General features: G+C 49.9%; 2 protein-coding genes across 2 annotated transcripts in view; both read right to left on the reverse strand.

Moving 5' to 3' along the window:
- OSBPL5 (oxysterol binding protein like 5) overlaps positions 1-2,378 on the reverse strand; it is a 152,899-nt gene extending 150,521 nt beyond the window's left edge. The window contains exon 1 of the mRNA XM_043971066.1: positions 2,235-2,378. Within this exon, the coding sequence (XP_043827001.1) occupies positions 2,235-2,249 (15 nt within the window). The 5' untranslated portion in view covers positions 2,250-2,378. The remainder of the gene's footprint in view (positions 1-2,234) is intronic.
- A 16,119-nt stretch (positions 2,379-18,497) lies between these two features.
- Positions 18,498-19,352, reverse strand: MRGPRG (MAS related GPR family member G). The gene has a single exon (XM_043969642.1). The coding sequence runs from the start codon at positions 19,350-19,352 to the stop codon at positions 18,498-18,500; it is 855 nt and encodes a 284-aa protein (XP_043825577.1).
- Between the last annotated feature and the right edge of the window lie 241 nt (positions 19,353-19,593).

The raw sequence follows: 19,593 nt of genomic DNA on the forward strand, positions 1-19,593 counted from the left end.
ATTCCAGCCTGTTCCCTTTGAAAGCTGGCTGCAGCATTCTAGGCCCTCACCCCCAGGATCGTCCTCAGCACCCTCTGGGCTCCTGGCAGTGGGAGAGTGCTTAGCTCTCAGCATTACATCCTGTAGACTGTTTCTCTACCTGTATTTCCCCTGCAGCTCTTGGAGAAGTCCCTAGAGCTGAGTGTTTGCATTTGAGAGCATGTGTTGTGATCACTGACCATTCCAACAACACAACAGCCTGGGAGTTAGCTGCTGGGCGTCCCACTGGCAGGCAGAGCAGGAAGTGGGAGCTGCTGGGTGGGACATGGCCAGACAGAACAGGGAGCTCTGACTTCTCTCTGATCCTCTGGAAGTCACTCTGTCCTGGGAAGTCATTTCATATGCTATGGCTGAATGTGACCAGTGAGGTAGCTACCTTCCACTGGTCTCCTAACTTCCAACGAGGTAAAGTGAGGTCCCCTTCGAGGAGGCTGGAAATACACTGATCTTAAGTTACATTAAGGGAAATGCACTAACTCTTGGGTCAGGGTCAGGGTCTAAGCATTCTTACATCAGAGGCGTCCAAGCCCAACCTCTTTCCCAGAAGGAAAGTCCAGGGGGAATGTAGCGGATCAGGGCACCTTGAGGAAAACTCTCAGCAGCTGGCAGCTGCTGGGGAGTCTAGACCCACCCCCGATCCAAGGTGCTATTTGCTCCTGCATCATCAGCAAAAGAAGTCTACTTCTCTGCCATATAAAGCTTGCAGCTTGCAGTGCCTCCTGCCTTGCCCTCTGCCTCTGCAGGTGCCTGGAAATGCGGCATTGGGGAGGAGCTCCTGTGAGATGCACCTCTGGGATTATAATTTTGTGTGTGTGTGTCTTTAAAAGCATGTTGGTAACTATTGTATTTACACCATCCATTCCAGGAACTGAAGCAGTCCAGCAAAATGAGTCAAGCCCACCCGAGTCACAGCATAAAGTTGGAGGGGACCTCAGCGGGTCTAGCCCCTTCCTTTCCCATTTCCGGAAACTGAGGCCCGGAGAGGAGAAGGGACTTGATCAAGGACGTACAGGAAGCAAAAGACACTCATTGTCTGACTCCAGACCGGCTCCCAATCCACAGCTGAGCCCCGACCCTCCCCATCTCTGCAAAGACAGGAGGGAAATGCTTGGGATTCACTCTCTCATTCAGCCACCAGGGGGCGCCCACCGTAAAATGAGGACAGGGCTGGTTTGGGCGTTAGAAGGCCCGGGTTCAGATCCACTTCTGGCGGTTGCCATCAGTGAGATGAGATGGCTCTAGGATCCGTCCCAGTTGTTAAACTAGGATCGGCTCGGTTGTAAGCACCGGAAAGGGGACAGCGGTGCCTGACGGAGCCAGGGCGGCCGGGCCGGGCTGGACCGGGCAAAGGGTGCTCTCAGGTGGTCCGATGAACACTGCAAAAGTCCCGAAGCCTCCCCGCCACCCTGGGAGCCTGGCAGGGGGCGGGGCGCTCTTGCCTTGCACTGGGGTAGGGAACCTCATCTGTCCTCTTCTTGGAACAGGGGGATGGCCAGATCGATGGGTGGCCAGACGGGCAGCTGGAGTCCCTGCTGCGGGAACGGGGGCGAGGGAGGGCGGGGGTGCGGGGAATGGGGGAAGGCAGCGGCCGCGGCCCCGGCAGAGAGAGGCGCGCTCTGCACGCAGCCGCCGCTTTGGGGAGCGCAATGCAGCATCCCGCCTGCCGAGTTTGGGGGCCCCGCTCTTTGGGCTCAGCGTCTGTCCCACTGCCGCCCCAGGGCAAGGCCGAAGGTGAAGCAGGCGCCTGTTGTGCTAGGCTCTGGAGTTTAAGTCAGTCGCTGGGCCGATAGAAGTAGAGGCGGGCTGGCCATGGGCCCCCCACCCTCTCCATCTCGGTGTGCACCTACTGGACGCAGACAACTAGCAGCAGCCCCACTATCAGAAGGGAGGGAGCAGAGGGCGAGGAAAGGGAGGCTGGATTCCCCCCCCCCCCCCATGCAGCCCCCAAAGGGAGAGGAGAGCGCCTAGCACGCGGGAGCCAGCCCCACCTCCCTTCCCGCAGGCATCCCTGGGGAGTCCTCCCCTTAGCTCTCCCCGCCCAGGGCCAGGCCCACCACCAGCAGATGGGCGGCTGCTCGGCCCGCATCCTGTCGCTCCCTAGCCCTGTCCAGAATCAGCCCGCTCCCGGTCTGGAGCATAGCAGTCCCGTCCTTGGCGCGGGCGCAACGCCCGCCCCACCCCCACTAGGTACTCACCGTACAGCAAGGCATGGGGCTGCTCTGGGACAGGCGCGCCAGAAATCCTCCTTCAGTCGCAGCTTTTCTTCATTCCCCTCCCCAGGGGGCAGTCCCTGGGGGGCAGCCCGGGAGATGTCGAAGGCGCGCGCCGGGGCAGGCTGGCTCCCGGGACTCCTAAGAAGCCTCTGCCCTCTGCCTAGTTTGGGAGTGTGGAAGGGGACTCTGCAGCGTCTCTCGGAGCTAGGAAGGAAGACAGGACCCGCCAATGGCCTGATCCGTGCTCCGCAGACAGACACACTCGTCCCGGGAAGCCCAGGCAAGGGGCTCCAGGTGGCGCAGCCTGGTTTGTTTGGGGGCCCGGCGGAGCCGCTCCGGCCCTTGGCCAGGCAGCTCAGCCAGATGGGCTTATTCCGAGCCGTCTCTGGGACCAGCAGGCAAACCCGCGGAGCAGGTGTTTCTAGGACTGAGCAAAGGCAACGCCAGGTTGGCCCCAGAGGCAGGAGTCAGGGAACCGGCCGGGCTTGGGTCCAAGAGGTGGGGCTGGCTGCACAAGGCTGCACCAAAGCAAAGATTTAGAGCTCACAATTCACCCCCTGCATCGCAGGCTACAGTCAGCTCCCTCCCGCAGAGGTCCTGCTCCTGGCACAGCCCTGAGTGTGGGGAAGGGGCCTAAAGGGGGGGGGGCTCTGTCCAGAGGCCGACATCCCGAGGGGGCCTACGACTAGCTCAGGGGCCCTTGTCTCTTGGTAATATGGTCCCATTAGTCACCCCAAATATTCCCTGTAGACATATGTGTCACCCGTCTATTGTAGTGGGAAAAAGCCCTACATCTGGACCTGGAGTCAGGAGGCCGGGACTGGAATATTCCTCTGCTACAGTATGATCTGAGCTCATTCACTCAACCTTTCTGGGCCTCAGTTTCCATCTTTGTAAAATAAGGGGGTTAGATTTGGTTACTTTCAAAGTCCCTCCCCAGGCAGCCAGGTGGCTCAGTGGATAGAGAGCTGGGCCTGGAGTCAGGAAGGAAATGGCAGACCACTCTAATATCTTTGCCAAGAAAACCCCATGGACAGTATGGTTCATGGGATCATGAAGAATCAGACATGACTGAACAACTACCTAACAAAGTCCCTTCCAGCTCTCAGCCTTAAGATTCTTGGTACATAATAATAGCACAGCCCTGGTGCCCCTACATACTGCAAAGTGGAAGGCTGAAGGAGGGGCAGAATGAGGTGTGAGGAAGCTGGGGCCACCCAGGGACTGGGCTTCTCGATGTCTGTTTCCCAGAGTGCCTTGAGAGAGAAAGGCTTCAAGACTGGGGTGAATGGATCAGTGCTGAGTGACTGCCTTCTGATCTAGCTCTGCATTCTGAGCCCCTGGGAATCTCTGAGCACTTCTGGAGCAGGGTCCAAAATTGTGCTGTTAGAAGCCAGTAGAAGGAGAAAGAAAGAGGAAGAAGAGGGAAATGAAAACAGAGGAAAAGAGGGTGAGGGGGAGAACAGGATGCAGTTATCCATCAGAGTCAACAAACATTTGTTAAGTTTACTCCATGCCAGGTCCTGTGCTAAGTGACAAGTCTGGAGCCCAGGATGTTTTTAAAAGGGGGGAAGAGAAGCTCTGTCCCTCAGCCCATCACCCTTCCCATGCCCTGGCTCCACCTACCTGGCCTGTCTCTGGGCCCCAAGAGAGAAGACCTGACTTAGAAGCCTTCTGCTCCTAGGATGAAAGAGGCTGTGGCCGACGATGCTTAGAGCTTGGCTCAAATGAGGCCGCAGGTTCCACTGGGAGCCAAGGAGCTGTTCCTTCTCATAGGCTGCATTGCTAGCAGTGTGGTGTCATGGGAAAATCCCTGGATTTTGAGGCAGAAGACTAGAACCCAAATACCAGCTTGCTCCCTTCCCCCTTGTGTGAAGCCAGAGCTTCTTCCCAGATCAAATGAAAGGCTGGAGCAGGGGCCCCTTTGGCTCCAGGTCCTGTGGTCCTCCTAGGCCAGGGCAGGCCCATCCTCACCCCTGTGAAAAAAACCTTGGAATAAATATCTTACTGATCTGTGGTCCAGGGCACCACACTGGGGGATGGGAAGAAGAAAACAACCAAACCCAGCAACAAGCAATGGCTAAGTACCTACTCTGGGTCAGGCACTGTGACAGTGATAAAATAATGTGGACCCAGTTTTAAGAGACAGCAGAGGCCATTTTAGAGATCTCAGGCTTGGGGCGGGGAAGAAGTGTTCTCCTGCTTCTCATGGGGCTGGCATTATCTTGTATGGAATGTCGCTTGCAATAAGAGGACCCCTAATGAGGCTTAGCCATTTTCCTGTGATATGGAGAGTTGTGTTGTTTTGAAGGACACTGGGTGCCCCTCTGGTGGAGGAGAAATTTGGGCCAAGGGATTGACTCAGTGTAGTATCAGGCCACCAGATGAAGTGCCTCTAAGGTAACTGTGTAAAAAGAATTATACTTGTCCGAGATGCCAGGCAGGGTTGGGGGAGGGAAGGAAGTAGGGGGAATTGGTGATAGAGGAGGGGTTCCTGAAGGTTGGGGGCATGTCGAGGGAGCACAAGAAGGCCCCCTTTTCCATAAAGAGATGTGAACAAGAGGAAGACTTTGCCAAGCCTGGTTTGCTGCTTCCACAGTGGTGACCTTGCCCATCTGTCTTCACCAGGTCCACGTTCCTCTCTGCTTGGACCTAAGCCCAGAGTCCCCTAGCAGGAATCCAACTATTAATTGTTCTGGGGACCTGCAGTCTTCCAGCCATCTGATCCCTGGTCTTGATGTGTTTGGCCAGCTGTCTTCCCCCCTATTTCTCCTCCTCCTCCTCTCCTCCCTGCCCCCAGGAGGGACTGATAAACCTGCTCTTCCAAGGGCACTGGGCAGCCCTGAGGTCAAACCTCCTGAATCTCCTGAAACTGAGGCAACACATAAAGTCCTCTGGCCCTCACCTGCCCACATCTGCCGTCCGACTCTGCCCACTCTGGGCACCATATTTGGAAAGGGCAACAAACAACATTTAGAGGGGATGGGGGCTATAGACCAGACCACGAAAGGGTTGGAATAAGGAACTGGCGACGTTTAACCTGAAGAAGAGAACACTGGGGACAGGATAGGAAGGGCCGTCCTCGGGGAGAAGGGTTAATCTTTTGTAGTGTTCTTCCTTGGCAGTTAGTGAGCTTCTGCTGACCAGAGCTCTCCGAGTAAAGCTGAATAACTGCTCGCCTGGCAGTGATGTCATTGAGGGGCTCTTGATCAGGTACTGATGGATGGCCACGGGGGTCTCTTCCAGTTCTAAGCTTGAGGCTCCTAGGAACCTTGTGGCAGAGAGAAAGAAAACTGAACTTGGGGACCAAGGGCCTGGATCCAAGCCTTAGCTCTGCTGGGATCTCAGATCCTAGAATCAGAGCTAGAAGCAAGCCCTGAGGCCATTCAGACTAAACCCTTCACTTTACAGGATGTGAATTGAGGTCTTGCTACTGCACCAAATTGCCTCTCACTGAGCCAACAAGTGACCTTGGACAAACCAGTTCCTCTCTGGGTTCTTTCGTTGTAAAATCTGAAGGCTGTACCACATGAGCTATCCTATCTCTACCAGCCCATTATTTCTCCTCTTGGGCCTCAGTTGTCTCATCTGTAAAATGGATATATCAGGACTTATACTCTCTACCTCACAGACTTGTTATAAGAAATACTGCTTTGCTCAGAACAATTTATTATCATCATTATTAGTTGTTGTTGTTGTTCAGTTGTGTCCTACTCTTTGTGATCCCATGAACACTAGCGTGCCAGGCCCTTCTAGCCTCCACTCGCTCTCAAAGTCTGCATGTACCTGTGTGTCAAATATCCCACTTTGTTTTTAATTAGCTCTGAGGGACTGGTAGTCAATGACTTCAAGAGGATGGAGTTTAGGAGGAAAAGTAAGGAGGCCTGACCATTCCTTCCCGTGGAATTCCTTGGGCCAATCATCTCTCTGGGCCTCAGTTTCTCCAGCTGTAATCTGAGAGAACTCCACTGGATGAACTCTAGGCCCCCCCCCCCAAGTGTGGGGAAGCCATGTTCTCTGTTTTAAAGTAAGTTCTGTTCTCTGAGTGAACTCAGTGCTGTTGAGCCTTCCTTTGAGCTGGTCCCCTCAGCAGCCAGGAGCTCAGACACCAGTGCACTGGACAAGGCAAGGGAGTGAAGGGTCTAAGATGGAGTCCTCCCAGAATTGGGACATCCATCATTTCTTCCGTGGAAGCTTAGCAGGGAATATGGCTGTGGTGTGTGCCATTCCCTGAAGGGCCATCATCTAACCCATGACCTAGGAAAACCCACGTGGTTATCTTTAGAAGGTTTACACTCCCTCCCCCTTTCTTTTTCCTTTCCTTCTCCCTCCATGGTTGGGGAGGGAGTTGGCACAAATGACAGTGGACATGCATTCCAGGACTGAGGCAAGTGGTAAATGTCCTTCTCTGGACATCTTTCAGGGTGGAAGTGGGAGGCACCTCAAGCTAGCTGGAATATAGATAGAACAAGACCTGGAGAACACAACTGGATGGGTGACATTTTGGTTGAGTGAATTTCTGAACTCAGGCAGGCAATTGATCTGTGGAATCAGGAAGCAGCTGGGGCCAGTCATCCTGCTGAGGGGACCCATGGCCTCTCCCAGCCAGAAAGTCTTCCATTGGGAGCACCTTCAGTCAAGGGGCTGGGCTTGCCTTTCTTTGTGTCCCCAGCTGGTAGCCCAGTGCCTGGGACAAGGTTGGTCCTTAATAAAGCTTGTTGACAACTCGTTTTGATGAGAGAGCCAATAAGAGCAGGGGAATCAGTGGCTCCTGGGCTGGGGCTGGGGTCACCCACTCTAGTCCAGTGATTTCATGGTGGGTTTTAAGAGAAGGGAGATGAAGAGTCAGGGAGACCTCTTTGTCTCTAGAGTCTGGTTCCTCAAGGGGTTTCCATGTTTGTAGATGTTTGCATGTCTGATTGTGAGCGTCCCAGGGGGGATCCTGGGTTTTGGGCTGTGCCTTGAGCTGCTTGAGCTCACTAGCTCCCTCTAAGCTCTGAGCACGACTACAAAATGCTCTGTGTGGCATTCTTTCCTGACCTAGTGCCTCCTCCTCCCACTCTTCAGTCTCCTTACACCTTCCTCTCCTCCACATTCTCTTTGATCCAGTGACACTGGCCTTTTTGTCGTTTCTTGAACAAGACACTCTTTTCCCCGATTCTAGGCATGTCTCCTGGTGCTGCCTCATGGCTGAAATGATCTCCCTGCTCATCCCCACCCCCTGGACTGTGTAAAACATTGCCATGTTAGTTCTTTTGTATAAGAAGATTGGAATAAAAGAAAAAAAATGAAGGAAAGTGAAAAATAGCCTGCAGCAGCCTGTGTTCAGTCAGTATGTTCTTCTTCTTCTTCTTCTTCTTCTTCTTCTTCTTCTTCTTCTTCTGGTGAGGCAATTGGAGTTAAGTGACTTGCCCAGGGTCACACAGCTAGTGTTAAGTGTCTGATCCGGATTTGAACTCAGGTCCTCCTGACTCCAGGGCTGGTGCTCTAATCACTGTGCCAACTAGCTGCCCCAATAAATACTTCTTGATGAAATAATTTCACCTAGCTAAGCCTCAGTTTCCTCAACTGTAAAATGGGGCCAATAATAGCACCTGCTTCACAGGATTATTGTTAGGATCAAATGTATATATATATAGTAGTCCTTCAAGCTCCATATAAGTGTTAGCTCTTCTTCTTCTTCTTCTTCTTCTTCTTCTTCTTCTTCTTCTCCTTCTTCTCCTTCTTCTTCTCCTTCTTCTTCTTTTCCTCCTCCTCCTCCTTCTTCTTCCTTGTCCCTCCTTTTCCTCTACCTTGTCCTCCTCTTAAAACACTTTCCTATAAACAATCTTGTTGAGGTAGGGATGTGAGTATTATGGTTCCCACTTTACAGATTAGAAAACTGAGGCTCAAAGGGGTTGAATGACCTGGCCAAGCTCAGACAGCTGGTAAACAGCAGAATTGGGATTTGCATCAGTGCCCCACAACTCCTTAATCTAGAGATAAACATCTTTTTTTAAAAAAATGATTTTTAAATTCAGTTCCAAATTATCTCCCTCCCTTCCACTGTTTTCTCTGCATCATGCTGAGGAACAAGACCAACAGCAACAAGCAGGAATTGCTTTTTAGTTCTCCACTCCCTTTAAGGGGTGCAGGGGGGCCTTGGTAGTGGGTAGAGGGAGAGCTGTTAATTCCATCCCTTTTGGGGGGAGGTCGGTCTATCATCATACCTGTCTCATCAGAATTTCTGCCTCTAGGCACAGGTGGTCAGGAAGAAGGGAAGGCTGGCGGTAGAGGTGAGATGGCAATTACTGTCTAGTCCCATGTCCTCTTCAGTCCAGGGACAGCTCACAGATACACCTCAGTCTGCCCAGGTTCCCAGGTCTCAGAAGAGGCCACTGAACAGTCCTCAGTGTTTGGAGAGTTGCAGCTTTAGGAAATGAGGCCAAACAGCTGTGCTGAATCACCTTCCAGATTCCTCATTGACTGAGACCCAAGGATGCCACGATTGTTCTTGATCATTAACAAATCACTGATGACCCACCTTTCTTTTCCTTCCCCCTTCCCCTTCCCCCTCATTGGGCCCAGGAAGAAGGCTCATTACTCTAGGAGGTGTAGGCAGGCCCCACGGCTTCTAGAGGACCACCATTTGGACAAATGCTCCACCCCAGCCCCAGCTCTGGCCTTCCAGCAAAGAGCACAGAAGTCAGGCTTTCACTGAGGCAAGAATCTTGCAGCTTGGAGTCCAACGATAGTATTAGACAATTAGGGGTGATCATAAATTCAGAGATGTAGAACCAGAAAAGACCTTGGAGGCATCTGATTCAACCCCCTCATTTTACAGAAGAGGAAACTGAGGGTGAGAGTGGTGATAAATTGAAGTCCAAAATAAGTTCTCCTTGTCATGTCTTCAACCATTTGGATAATGAGATGGGAAAAAGTTGATGCCTTTTTGTAGGCTTTAGTATGAGAAGGCACCCAAGATCTACTCTACTCGGCTGATGTTACAAATGAGGAAACTGAGTCTTGTGGAGCTGTCAAAGCTTCCTTTGATCGGGGCCTTGAGAGATGCATAGGCTTCATTCCTTCACTCAAAATCCAGTAATTAAGCATTAATTAATTATGCACAAGGCACTGGATTAGGTGCTTTGGCTACAATAAAACAGACAGACAGACACACACCTCAAGAAACCCACATTTTATTGGTCTGATCCACTATAGCTACAGTTAGGTCTTAAGTGATGAGGGAAGTCAGACAAAGTACATTGAATTCTCAAGCATTATATTAGCTTCTGGCGATATGAAGATGACAAAAAAAGACACAATCTCTGTGTTCAGGAAACATTCTCTTTTGGCCAGATGATACATAGACTCATAAATACACAGGGTGGGAAGGGATGGGGCAGAGGAGGGATCAGACCAAGTTCTCTAGGAATAATTGAGCAGGGGAGGACACTGGGAGATGGGAAATGAGGATGGCTACCCAGAAAGGGGAGGGGAAAGGGCTCAGTTTTGAAGGAAGAGAAGAAGTCTGAAGAAGGAAGGATAAGCATGATGGAGATCCTAGGCAGGAGAGATGAGCAAAGAGCACAGAGGCAAGGACCCATAAAGCATGCTTCAGGAAGAGTCTGGCTGTAGGGAGGAGATGGTGACAAGCTTGTTTGCATCCCTTTCTCTAATCAAACATTATTAAGTTGTGGTCCGTGAACTCCCCCCCCCCCAATGTATTTATTTTCTCCTTTTTTTGAGGGGCAATGAGGGTTAGGTGACTTGCCCAGGGTCAGACAGCTAGTGTCAAGTGTCTAAGGCTGGATTTGAACTCAGGTCCTCCTGAATCCAGGGCCAGTGCTTTATCCACTGCACCACCTAGCTGTCTCCCACCTGTGTATTTCAATATAATTGGTTTCATTCCTAATCCTTTGTAATAGATTTTACGCACGTAAAAAGCACAATTCTGAGAACTGGTCCATCGCTTCACTGGACTTCCAAAGGATCATGACCTCAAATAGGGGACAGACTCTCGCTCTAGTGCAGTCATCTCCAACCTGTGGGTGTCAGGTCCCTGGGGTGGACATGGGGTTATTTGTATAAGACAGGGAATTCATATGCACACAACATATATCTTCAGTAAAACTGAAAATAATGCCTCATATATGTAGTGTGATAGCCCATGCAGATCAGAATCTTCTCCAGACTCTTGGATTGGATTTATAACTTGGGGTTTTTGAAAATAAATACAACTTTAAGACCTAGGAGATCAGGGAAACTTCTCTGGCCAGGTGCTTTTGTGACATAAAATACAATTTTATCTAGCATTGTGACTGGATTCTGAAGAACTTATTTTCACTACATATTTTTTTTTTTTTTTGTGGGGCAATTGGGGTTAAGTGACTTGCCCAGGGTCACACAGCTAGTAAGTGTCAAGTGTTTGAGGCCGGATTTGAACTCAGGTACTCCTGAATCCAGGGTCGGTGCTTTATCCACTGCGCCACCTAGCTGCCCCACTACATATTTTCTTAATGGATGGATGCTAATAGGACAACTTCCATTATGTGTGTGGGGAAGTGGATACTTGTTTGCCATTAAAAAGGTGCCCTTATACATTTGCGGCATCAAGGCACCAGGCAGCTGAGCCTATAGCAGCTCAGGGCCCTTGCCTCCCCCTACTCTGTCCCCAGTGATTGTAGTTTCAGTGTTGGAACAACTGTCCTGACTAAAAGGGGGCTTCCCTTTCTCTCATTCATTAGCTTACTAACACACCTGAATACTGGTATACTGGAATCACACGTATTTATGGCTCCTGTCTGGGGCTTTTTCCCAAAAAGGGAAGCAGGAACAGAGGTATCTAATTGATAACATGAATCAGGTAGGAGTCAGATAATTTATTATTACACAAAAAGAAATGCTGGACGGAGAAAGAATCACAGGATTGTTAAGGGCTAAAATTCTAGCTATATTGTCTAAAATATCTAATGAGTGGTCGCCAATAAATTATAAGCTTTAGCAAGAGTTAGGCTTTTAAGCATTTATTAAGGAGAATAAGAATTTGGTAAAGAGAGAGAGAAAGGCCTACATTCATCTATCTATTAAAGGGAGAGTGCATTTCTAGCTCCCCTCTCCGCCAGAGTCCACAGGAAAGAGAGAGTCAGAGCACCAGGCTCCCCCTCCTTCCTCCCACAGGCAAACGTCACTTCCTGATGCCAAAGAAAAGACGTATGGTCTTGCCCTCAAAGACCTTCACCTCATGGGTGGAGCTCTTCTACAGTAAGTCTCCAGCAGGTGGCATCATTCCAATCATTACAGGATGTAGTGACTTAACTTACAACTACCATTACATTCTACTGGCAGACTGGTACTCATATCTCAGCAGGACACAGATCCAGTTGAGAAGGCTACTAATTAGTCATTTGACATGGGACCTTAGCTTGGCACTGCTGAATCTAACAGCCATGTTTGGGGTTATTTCCTTTCTAGTGGGCCACCTTCTCTGATACAGAAGCCTGGGACCTCTCCCTGCCACCAGTATCTTCCTGCTGCTGTTGCTGTGACCCAACCAACCCTTCTGGTGGATACGGCTACATTCATACACAGACCTCTAGACCTTTCTAACTCCCAAGGTTACCTCCTCAAAGAAAGGAAACCCAAACAAGACACAGGCTCTCCAGGATCTAGGACCAAGCTCACCTAGTTTTGTCCGCTGTCCCTGGCTGATATGTGGGCAGATCATCGTGGTATCGAGGTAGAGAATAAGCCTGTCTTTCCCTTAGCCCATGCCAGAGGCTCATCTTGCCACCCAGAGGGACAACCATGAGAGCACCAGTGGGAAGCTTTCTCTTAACAGAAGCAGAACACTGTTCTCTGGCTGCTGTCATGGGGTGTGGGACAACCAGGGAATCACTCAGGGTCTATCATGTCATATTTAAACACCAGTGACATTTGGCAGTAAGTCATCACTTGGCCCACAGCATTCCTAAAGCTCCCATATGGTCAACTGGAACCAGGCAGAGAATCTACACACGTTCCATGTGATGGTGCTCATTACACTTGAAAAGGTTGGGAGCCACTGACCTGGACCCCCTTCTCTTAGGTCATCTTTGATTTTCCCTATGGCTTTGTTTATTCCATTTTGACTTCATTTGCTGTGGCCTCAATCCACTTATACATTGGTTTTCCCCATGACACTAAAAGGTTCTAATCAATCCCACATGACAGAACACACACACTATTGTGCCCAGTGCCTGGTACATAGTAGGTGCTTAATAAATGTTTACTGGCTGACTAACATAGTTTATTGTGTAATGATTGGTTAGTCAACAAGGTTTCCAGAATCTTACCTCACTTGAAAAGCAGGCACAACACCTTGGACAATGGCAGTAAAGATCCATTGCTATTTCTATCTCGAGTTCCAGGTATAGGACACTCCCATACCCATGATCTTATGTGGCTTACTCGACAATCCTAGAGGGAAGGCTGTAAAATATTCTTATTGTTTACATTTTATTAAAGAGGAAAGTGTATTTCAGAGAGGGGCATTGATTTGCCCAGAGGCAGACTTCTAGTCAATGGTAGCCCCAGAGTTATGACCCTACTTTTTGGTTTTGAGTGAATTAGTGAAAAAAGCACTTATTAGTGGCTCACTATGTGCCAGGGACTATGCCAACTTCTGGGCATATGGATACAAAAAGGAAGATAGCCCCCGCCCATAAAAGCTGATGTTCTAATAGAGATAGATGACACATACAAGGAAGTGGCATTTTGGTTTGGGAAGTCCCAGGGGCAGTGCATAAGGGCACAAGGCAATTGATAGATCAATTGTTTCTAGAGACTTGATTACTTTATTCAGAGAAAGAGGTGGAAAGAGGGGTGGGGAAGGTGTTATAGGGCCGGAAGATGGTGGTCAGGCGCACTGTGGTGGCTTGGCTGGTGCTTAGATATACTGATCTCTCACTGATCAAGAAGCAGGGTCAGAGGCTGAAGTCACAGAAGGGCAGGAGATAAGGATCAGTTGCCTTAGGGTTTAGAGTTTAGTTCACTTACCACACGACCTTATAATCCTCTTCCTGTACCCCATTATTTCAGCCAGAGAAAAAAGGAAGTAGGATGGTTTTGTCACTGGTAAGGTCTTATCAGGCAAGTCAACTATGAGATAACCAGAAATCTTTCGACAGTAATGGTCCAAGAAGAACCTGACCCTGCAGATCTGAGTATAGCAGATGGCCTTTCTAAATTGCATTGGCTAGAGTTTTTACCCCTTGATGGCTCACATGGAGTTGAAGCTGCTGGTCAGATGAACTTTGGACCATGGAAACACCATCCTTTCATCTCCTTGAAATGCTCAAAGCCTTTCCAGCTTCAGGTCCATGATGTGGCCTTCAAGGGTCAATGGTTCCCTCTGCCCAAGGGGAGGAAGACTGTAAAGAGGAGAAAAGTCAGAGGTAGAGTATCAGAGTGCATGTTGGGGAGGAGCCACCCAAGGCTGCCCCTGCCTCAGAGTGTGATTGAGTGTGGTCTTGCCAGGAAACTTCCCTTCCATCTCACCTGGTGAGCTCATCCATGTCATCTCCATATGGATGACTTTCAGATCTATTGTCCAGCCTTAAACACTCCCTTGAATTCACGACAGCTTGAAATGGGTGCCTAATCACCCATCCTGGTGACGCAGCTACACTGGCCCACTGATGTTACTCATACAGGATACTCCTCCTCTCATGTCTGTACATTTGAACTGGCTGTGCTCAATGCCTGGAATGCCATCCCCTCCACTCCCCCGACCCACCATCTTTGCCTCCTGGCTCCCCTGGCTTCCTTCAAGACACCTCAAATGCCACCTGGTATAAGAGACCTTTCCTGGTGCTTCCCCTCTTCCCACTACTGAATTCGTCCCTCTGGGGTTACTGGCCACTGCTCTGTGTACATCCGGGGAGCACACTTATTTCCATGTTGTCCCCTCCTTTAGAATGTGAACTCATTGAGGGAAAAGACCATGTCTTTTTGTCTTTTTTTGTATCCTCAGAACTGAGCAGGGTTAGACATAGAATTAGGGTTATACTTATTGAATAACTGAATGATGTCTTTTGTGTTTGTGGAGAAACATCCCCGCCTCGTGGCCTTGTGGGGTATTGTTGTCTTGCCTTTCCCTGGTTCTTGGTAACTGATGGCTGATTCCTGCAGTCAGGTGTGCTGGGGAGCAGAGGGTCCTGTATTCTGAACTGGAAAGGACCTCAGAGGCCAGTAAGTGCAACCTCCTCATTCTGCAGAAAAGCAAAGTGAGGTCTGGAGAGGGGAAGCTGCTTGGCTACAACTGCATAAATAGTGTCACAAGTGGATTTGAACCAGCACCTTTGGCTCCCAGAGCCAGCAGTCTTTCCAGTAGGTTACAAAGAAAAACTGTCTGAATTCCTCATTCTATCGGATTTTTCCAAATGTAACGGAGATTTATGTCTTTTAAAAATTAGAAACGAGTCCATTGGGAAAGGGCAAAGCAAGAAGGAACCATTCATGTCAGAGGACAATGGGACTTGTCTAAATGTACAAAATAATGTGTTCTCAGGCTCATAAATGTGGTGGGGGCAGGAGAGAAGAGAGCACAGAGCCAGAGATAATGGTTACAAGGGTCAAACTGGCAGCTCTTGTCTAGAGATTGGATATGTGGTATGTGTGTGAGAGAAAGAGTGAGGAGTCCTGAATGACAGACTCTTAGCTGGTCAGCCTGGGAGACTGGGAACATGGTGGGACCCTCTATAGCAATGGGGAGGTTAAGAAGACAGGAGAATTTAGGGGGAAAGAGAATGAGTTCACTTTTGGCCGAGTTGGGTTTACGATATCTACAGGGCATCTGTTTGAGATGTCTGACAGGCAGTTGGAGATCCAAGTCTGGAATTCAGTAGAGAGGTTAGGGCTGGACAAATAGATCTGAACATCATCCTAATACAGACCAAAAGGATACTGGATCCAACTTATAGCTGAGCAAGAATCCTCTCTGCAAGATCACAGACAATGGGACAGCTGCTTCCTCTTAAAACTATGCAACAAGGGGAAGTTGACTGCCCCCTCCCAACCCCCAGCCAAGTAAGTCTCTCCTACTTTGGACCACCTTTCTACCCATGACTCTTAGTTCTGTCCCCCCTATACCCCCCAACCAAGCAGAACCAGCCTCTTCTCCTTTCCTTGTGACAGCTAGGAAATGGTACATTCACAATTTGAGTCTTCTGTCCATTAACCAATGTCTTGGTCTGGAACGAGTTATTCCACAAGGAACTGGTGAGGGACATTTTGCATGTAAGTAGTATACTGAGGAGGAATGACCAGTCTGTGCCTCCTTCCCCAGTCCTTGTCCCATGAAGGGGCTGCAGGCTCACCTGGGTCAGCTTCAAGGGCCCAGGAGAAAGCAGGGGATGGAGAGACAGCTGACATCATCTGGCCCAGTGAATACCTGTCTATCACCTGGGGTTGTAAGGGAACAGGAAAGCAGGGACTTGGGGAAGAATTTTGGGGAAATAAGGAACTCTTCTGGGGCTCCATTCACTATCCCCATAACTTTTCCAAACTGGCCCCCATTGGCCTCCACTCCCCTGTGTTGTCTCCCCCATTAAACCACAAATTCCTAACCCTAACTCTCCACTTTTGTACTTGTATGTCCAGCACTCAGCGCAGTGCTAGGCACATTTGAATGCTAGGCTCAATGAATGCTATTCATTCACTCATTCATCCATCCATCCATCCATCCATCCATCCATCCATCCATCCATCCATCCACTCATTCCAGATGGGTGGACATTTTAAATAAGGGAAGAAGATGAGAAGAAAGCATGAAAAAGAGATAAAGGTAAGGAGGTAGTGGTGGGGCTCTCTGGAGTTCCATGGAAGAAAACGGGGAGGGAGGAACATCTAGGAAAATGAAGGGAGGAAAAAGGGCAGAGAGGATACCATGGGCCCACCACAGAAGGATCCCAAGAGGGTCTAAGAGAAACAGAAATTCAGGAAGAAAGGGAGTGGCCTTGGAACCAAGAAAAGGGGAAGGGGAGGAATCAGGAATCAAAGGGAGATGAAGAAAGTCACAGAGGACTGAAAAAGCCCAGCCAGGTTTAGGGTAAACCACAGCGGGGAGGAGGAGCAAGTTAAGAGTAGAAGAACTGGCAGGGTCTATGAAGCTCCTTAAGGGAGAGCTAGTGTGTGTGGGGAGAAGGGCCTTGGAGGGCCTCTGGGCATGCTTTGGGCTTGGTGGGTTAGTAAGTGGACCTGCAACATCCTAACTTCATTCCTGTAGGGAATTAGGTGAGGTCTTTCTCCTCCTTTTACCTCACTCAGATATCTTCCTCATCATATCCTCCCTCTCCCTCTCTTTCCCCCCCATCTCTCTCTCTCTCTCTCTCTCTCTCTCTCTCTCTCTCTCTCTCTCTCTCTCTCTCTCTCTCTCTCTCTCTCTCTCTCTGTGGTCTTCTTTGCCATGACAAACTCTCCATATGCACAAGTGATCCCATCCCCTCCCATTTCAGGAACAGATCTATCATCTTTTCTATAATCTTTTTTCTTCCATAAGTCCTCAACCATTCCTTGCTACTAGCTGTTTCCCAACTCCCTAGAAACACATCCATATCTTCTGTCCTTAAAATCAACCAACCAACCAACCAACCTTGACTTGGTCTGATGAGTCCAGGAAAGACTCCGTGGACATCCTCAGTGCCCAGTCCAAGGATGCATAGTTGGCTTTCCCCCTCACATAGGGAAGAAGGGGAGACAGCACTTTATTGTGAATCCCAGAGGACACCATTGGACTGGTGGGGAGGTTTTCCTTCTCTAAGATTGCTGTAGTCTCTGGGCAATGATTTTGCCTGATTGTCATTCCAGTGGTAGGGCCTGACACTCTGTCTTGGGCACGGAGCCAGCCTTGGGACACAAGTCTGACCTCTGAGGACTGTAGACTCTGGTAGAAAAACAAATTCTGGGGTTGAAGTCAGAGGCTCTGTGCTCAAATCTCGCCTCTGACATTTATTACCTGTGTAACCTTGAGGAAGTTACTTAATCTCTTTCAGTCTCAGTTTCCTCATAAATAAAATGAGGGGATGAGCCGAGACAGCCTCTAACACCACCACTCCCCGCTCTGTTTCTATGATCCTCTTTATTTGCTCTCATTAGCCAATGCCCTTCCTGATACTGTTTCCCAAATCCCTCCCCTCCCCTCAGGCCCTCAAAAAGCCCATTTCTGTTACTTTGTTTCTCTGCAGGCTGCAGGAGGCCTAAGGCATGAGCACAGAATGGGCTGTGATAACCCTAATATGCTCCTTTCTAGAAATCCTTCCATTCATGGCCACTGAGCAAGGGAGGGGGCGAATGATCTTCCTGTGAAAGAGAAATGAACTGAAACCCAGGTGGGGGAGGTGTGACTTATCTACATTTGGGGGCTGAGACTGGAGGCCAGGCCCAGCTGCTTTGGGAAAGTTTCTAGGGGGGGGGGATCTCTTCCTAGATTTTAATTCAATTAAATTCAGCTCAGAGTATCTGAGATGCAGAGATGAATGGAACCATCCATGATATCTAGGACAACCTCCTCACTTTTGTTTTTGTTGTAGCTGCTCAGTTGTTTTCAGTTGTGTCTGACTCTTTATTGACCCTGTTGGGGGTTTCTTGGCAAAGACACAGGAGTGGTTTGTGCCACTTCCTTCTCCAGCTCATTTGAAGGATGAGGAAACTGAGGGGTCACACAGCCAGCAAGTGTCTAAGGGACTGGACTGAGGTCTTCCTGACTCAGGCACTCTACCCACTGCACCACCCAGCCACCCTCATTTCACAGCAGAGGAAGTCCAGGCCCAGAGAGTCAATGATTTCCCCAAGGTCACACAGGTGGTAAGGATCAGAGGTGCCAGAGCACTTTCTACTTTGCCACCATCATGTTCAGTGACATTCCACTCATCTCCTTTCATTTCAACCCCATTTGATTCCCACCCTCTCAGTGCTGGCAGCAGTCCACTGAGGACCTGAGCAGAATCTCTGGGGATGGTATCCCCAACACCTGTCTGTCCAGCCTGTCCCCATGGGGGGGCAGGTCCCTACCACAGGGGGCTGCTCATTCCACTTGGGGAAGGGCCTCACTGCTGGGAAGTTTACCTTTTCACCAAGCATCAACTCAACTCAACTCAGTTTAATTCAACTCAGCATTTATTAGGTGCCAGCATGTGCCAGGGACCATTTCAGGCCCTGGAGGTACAAAGGCAAAAGGGCAGTCGGGCCGGCCCTTAGGCTCAAGGAGCTTTCATTCTGGACCCCAGCTCAGGCTCTCATCTCCAGGGCCTCTGTGAGTCTGCGATTCCCTCTCCTGGGCCAGGCCCTCTGGAGCTCCTGCCTGTGCTTGGCATTGAAGAAGTAGATGGCGGGCTTGGTGCTGCTGTTCACACAGGCCAGGAGTTCCGCGATGGACAAGAAAAAGGAAAAAAAGGACGCGATGAAGCTGATGGTGTTCTTTAAGGCCCAGTAGGTGAGGAAGGGGAGGCCGCAGAAGAAGAACAAGGGGGCCATCTGGAGGATAAAACCGTAGAATGGGGGCTTCTGGCCGTTCTGGGAGCAGCATTGCACCCGGACTAGCAGGATAAAGTTGGACACACAAAGAACAGAGAAGAGGAGGAACATGCAGATGATGTTTGCCACTTGGTACCGAAAGCACGTCAAAAATGAGCTGCCGCCGGTCAGCAGGCCACAAGCATGGCTGGGCACCAGAACCAGCGGCAGGGACAGCGCCCACACCAGAGCGCATGCACAGGCTGACGCATGCTTGGGGCGGCAGCCGCTCCACTTGGGGAAGAGGACCGACAGGCACTGCTCCAGGCTCAGGGCCACCATCAGGCCCAGGCCAATGGTGAACCAGAGGAACGTGATCACCAGGTAGAGCTGTTGGTGGCCCCGGGTGAAGGTGAGGATGGCAAACACAGTCTGGCAGCCCAGGAAGAGGAAGTCGGCCCCGGCCAGGTGGAGGACGTAGACGGAGAAGGGGTTCCTCTTCACTCGGAAGCCCAGAAGCCAAAGCACGAGACCGTTTCCCACCAGCCCACCCAGGCCAACCAGCACCATGAGGGAGAAGACTATGGTGTAGAAGGTTCTCCCAGTGACGATGTTCCAGAAACTCAACATGGTGATGGGGGTGCTTTCTTCAGGCTTGGGAGAGCATGGAGGAGGAGACTTCCCAGGCCCCTGGTGTCCTCAGACAATCTCCACTGGGCACTATTGACCCAAGGTATATCTGGAGATAGAATGATGTGGAAGGTCACCCATTCATGCATTCATTCATTCATTCATCATACTGGCTAACATTGATATAACATCTTTTCTCTAAAAAAGGGCCATATTTTATTAAATATCACCATTCCACTTA

This window comes from Dromiciops gliroides, chromosome 6 (assembly GCF_019393635.1).
Source record: "Dromiciops gliroides isolate mDroGli1 chromosome 6, mDroGli1.pri, whole genome shotgun sequence".
NCBI lineage: Eukaryota > Metazoa > Chordata > Mammalia > Microbiotheria > Microbiotheriidae > Dromiciops > Dromiciops gliroides.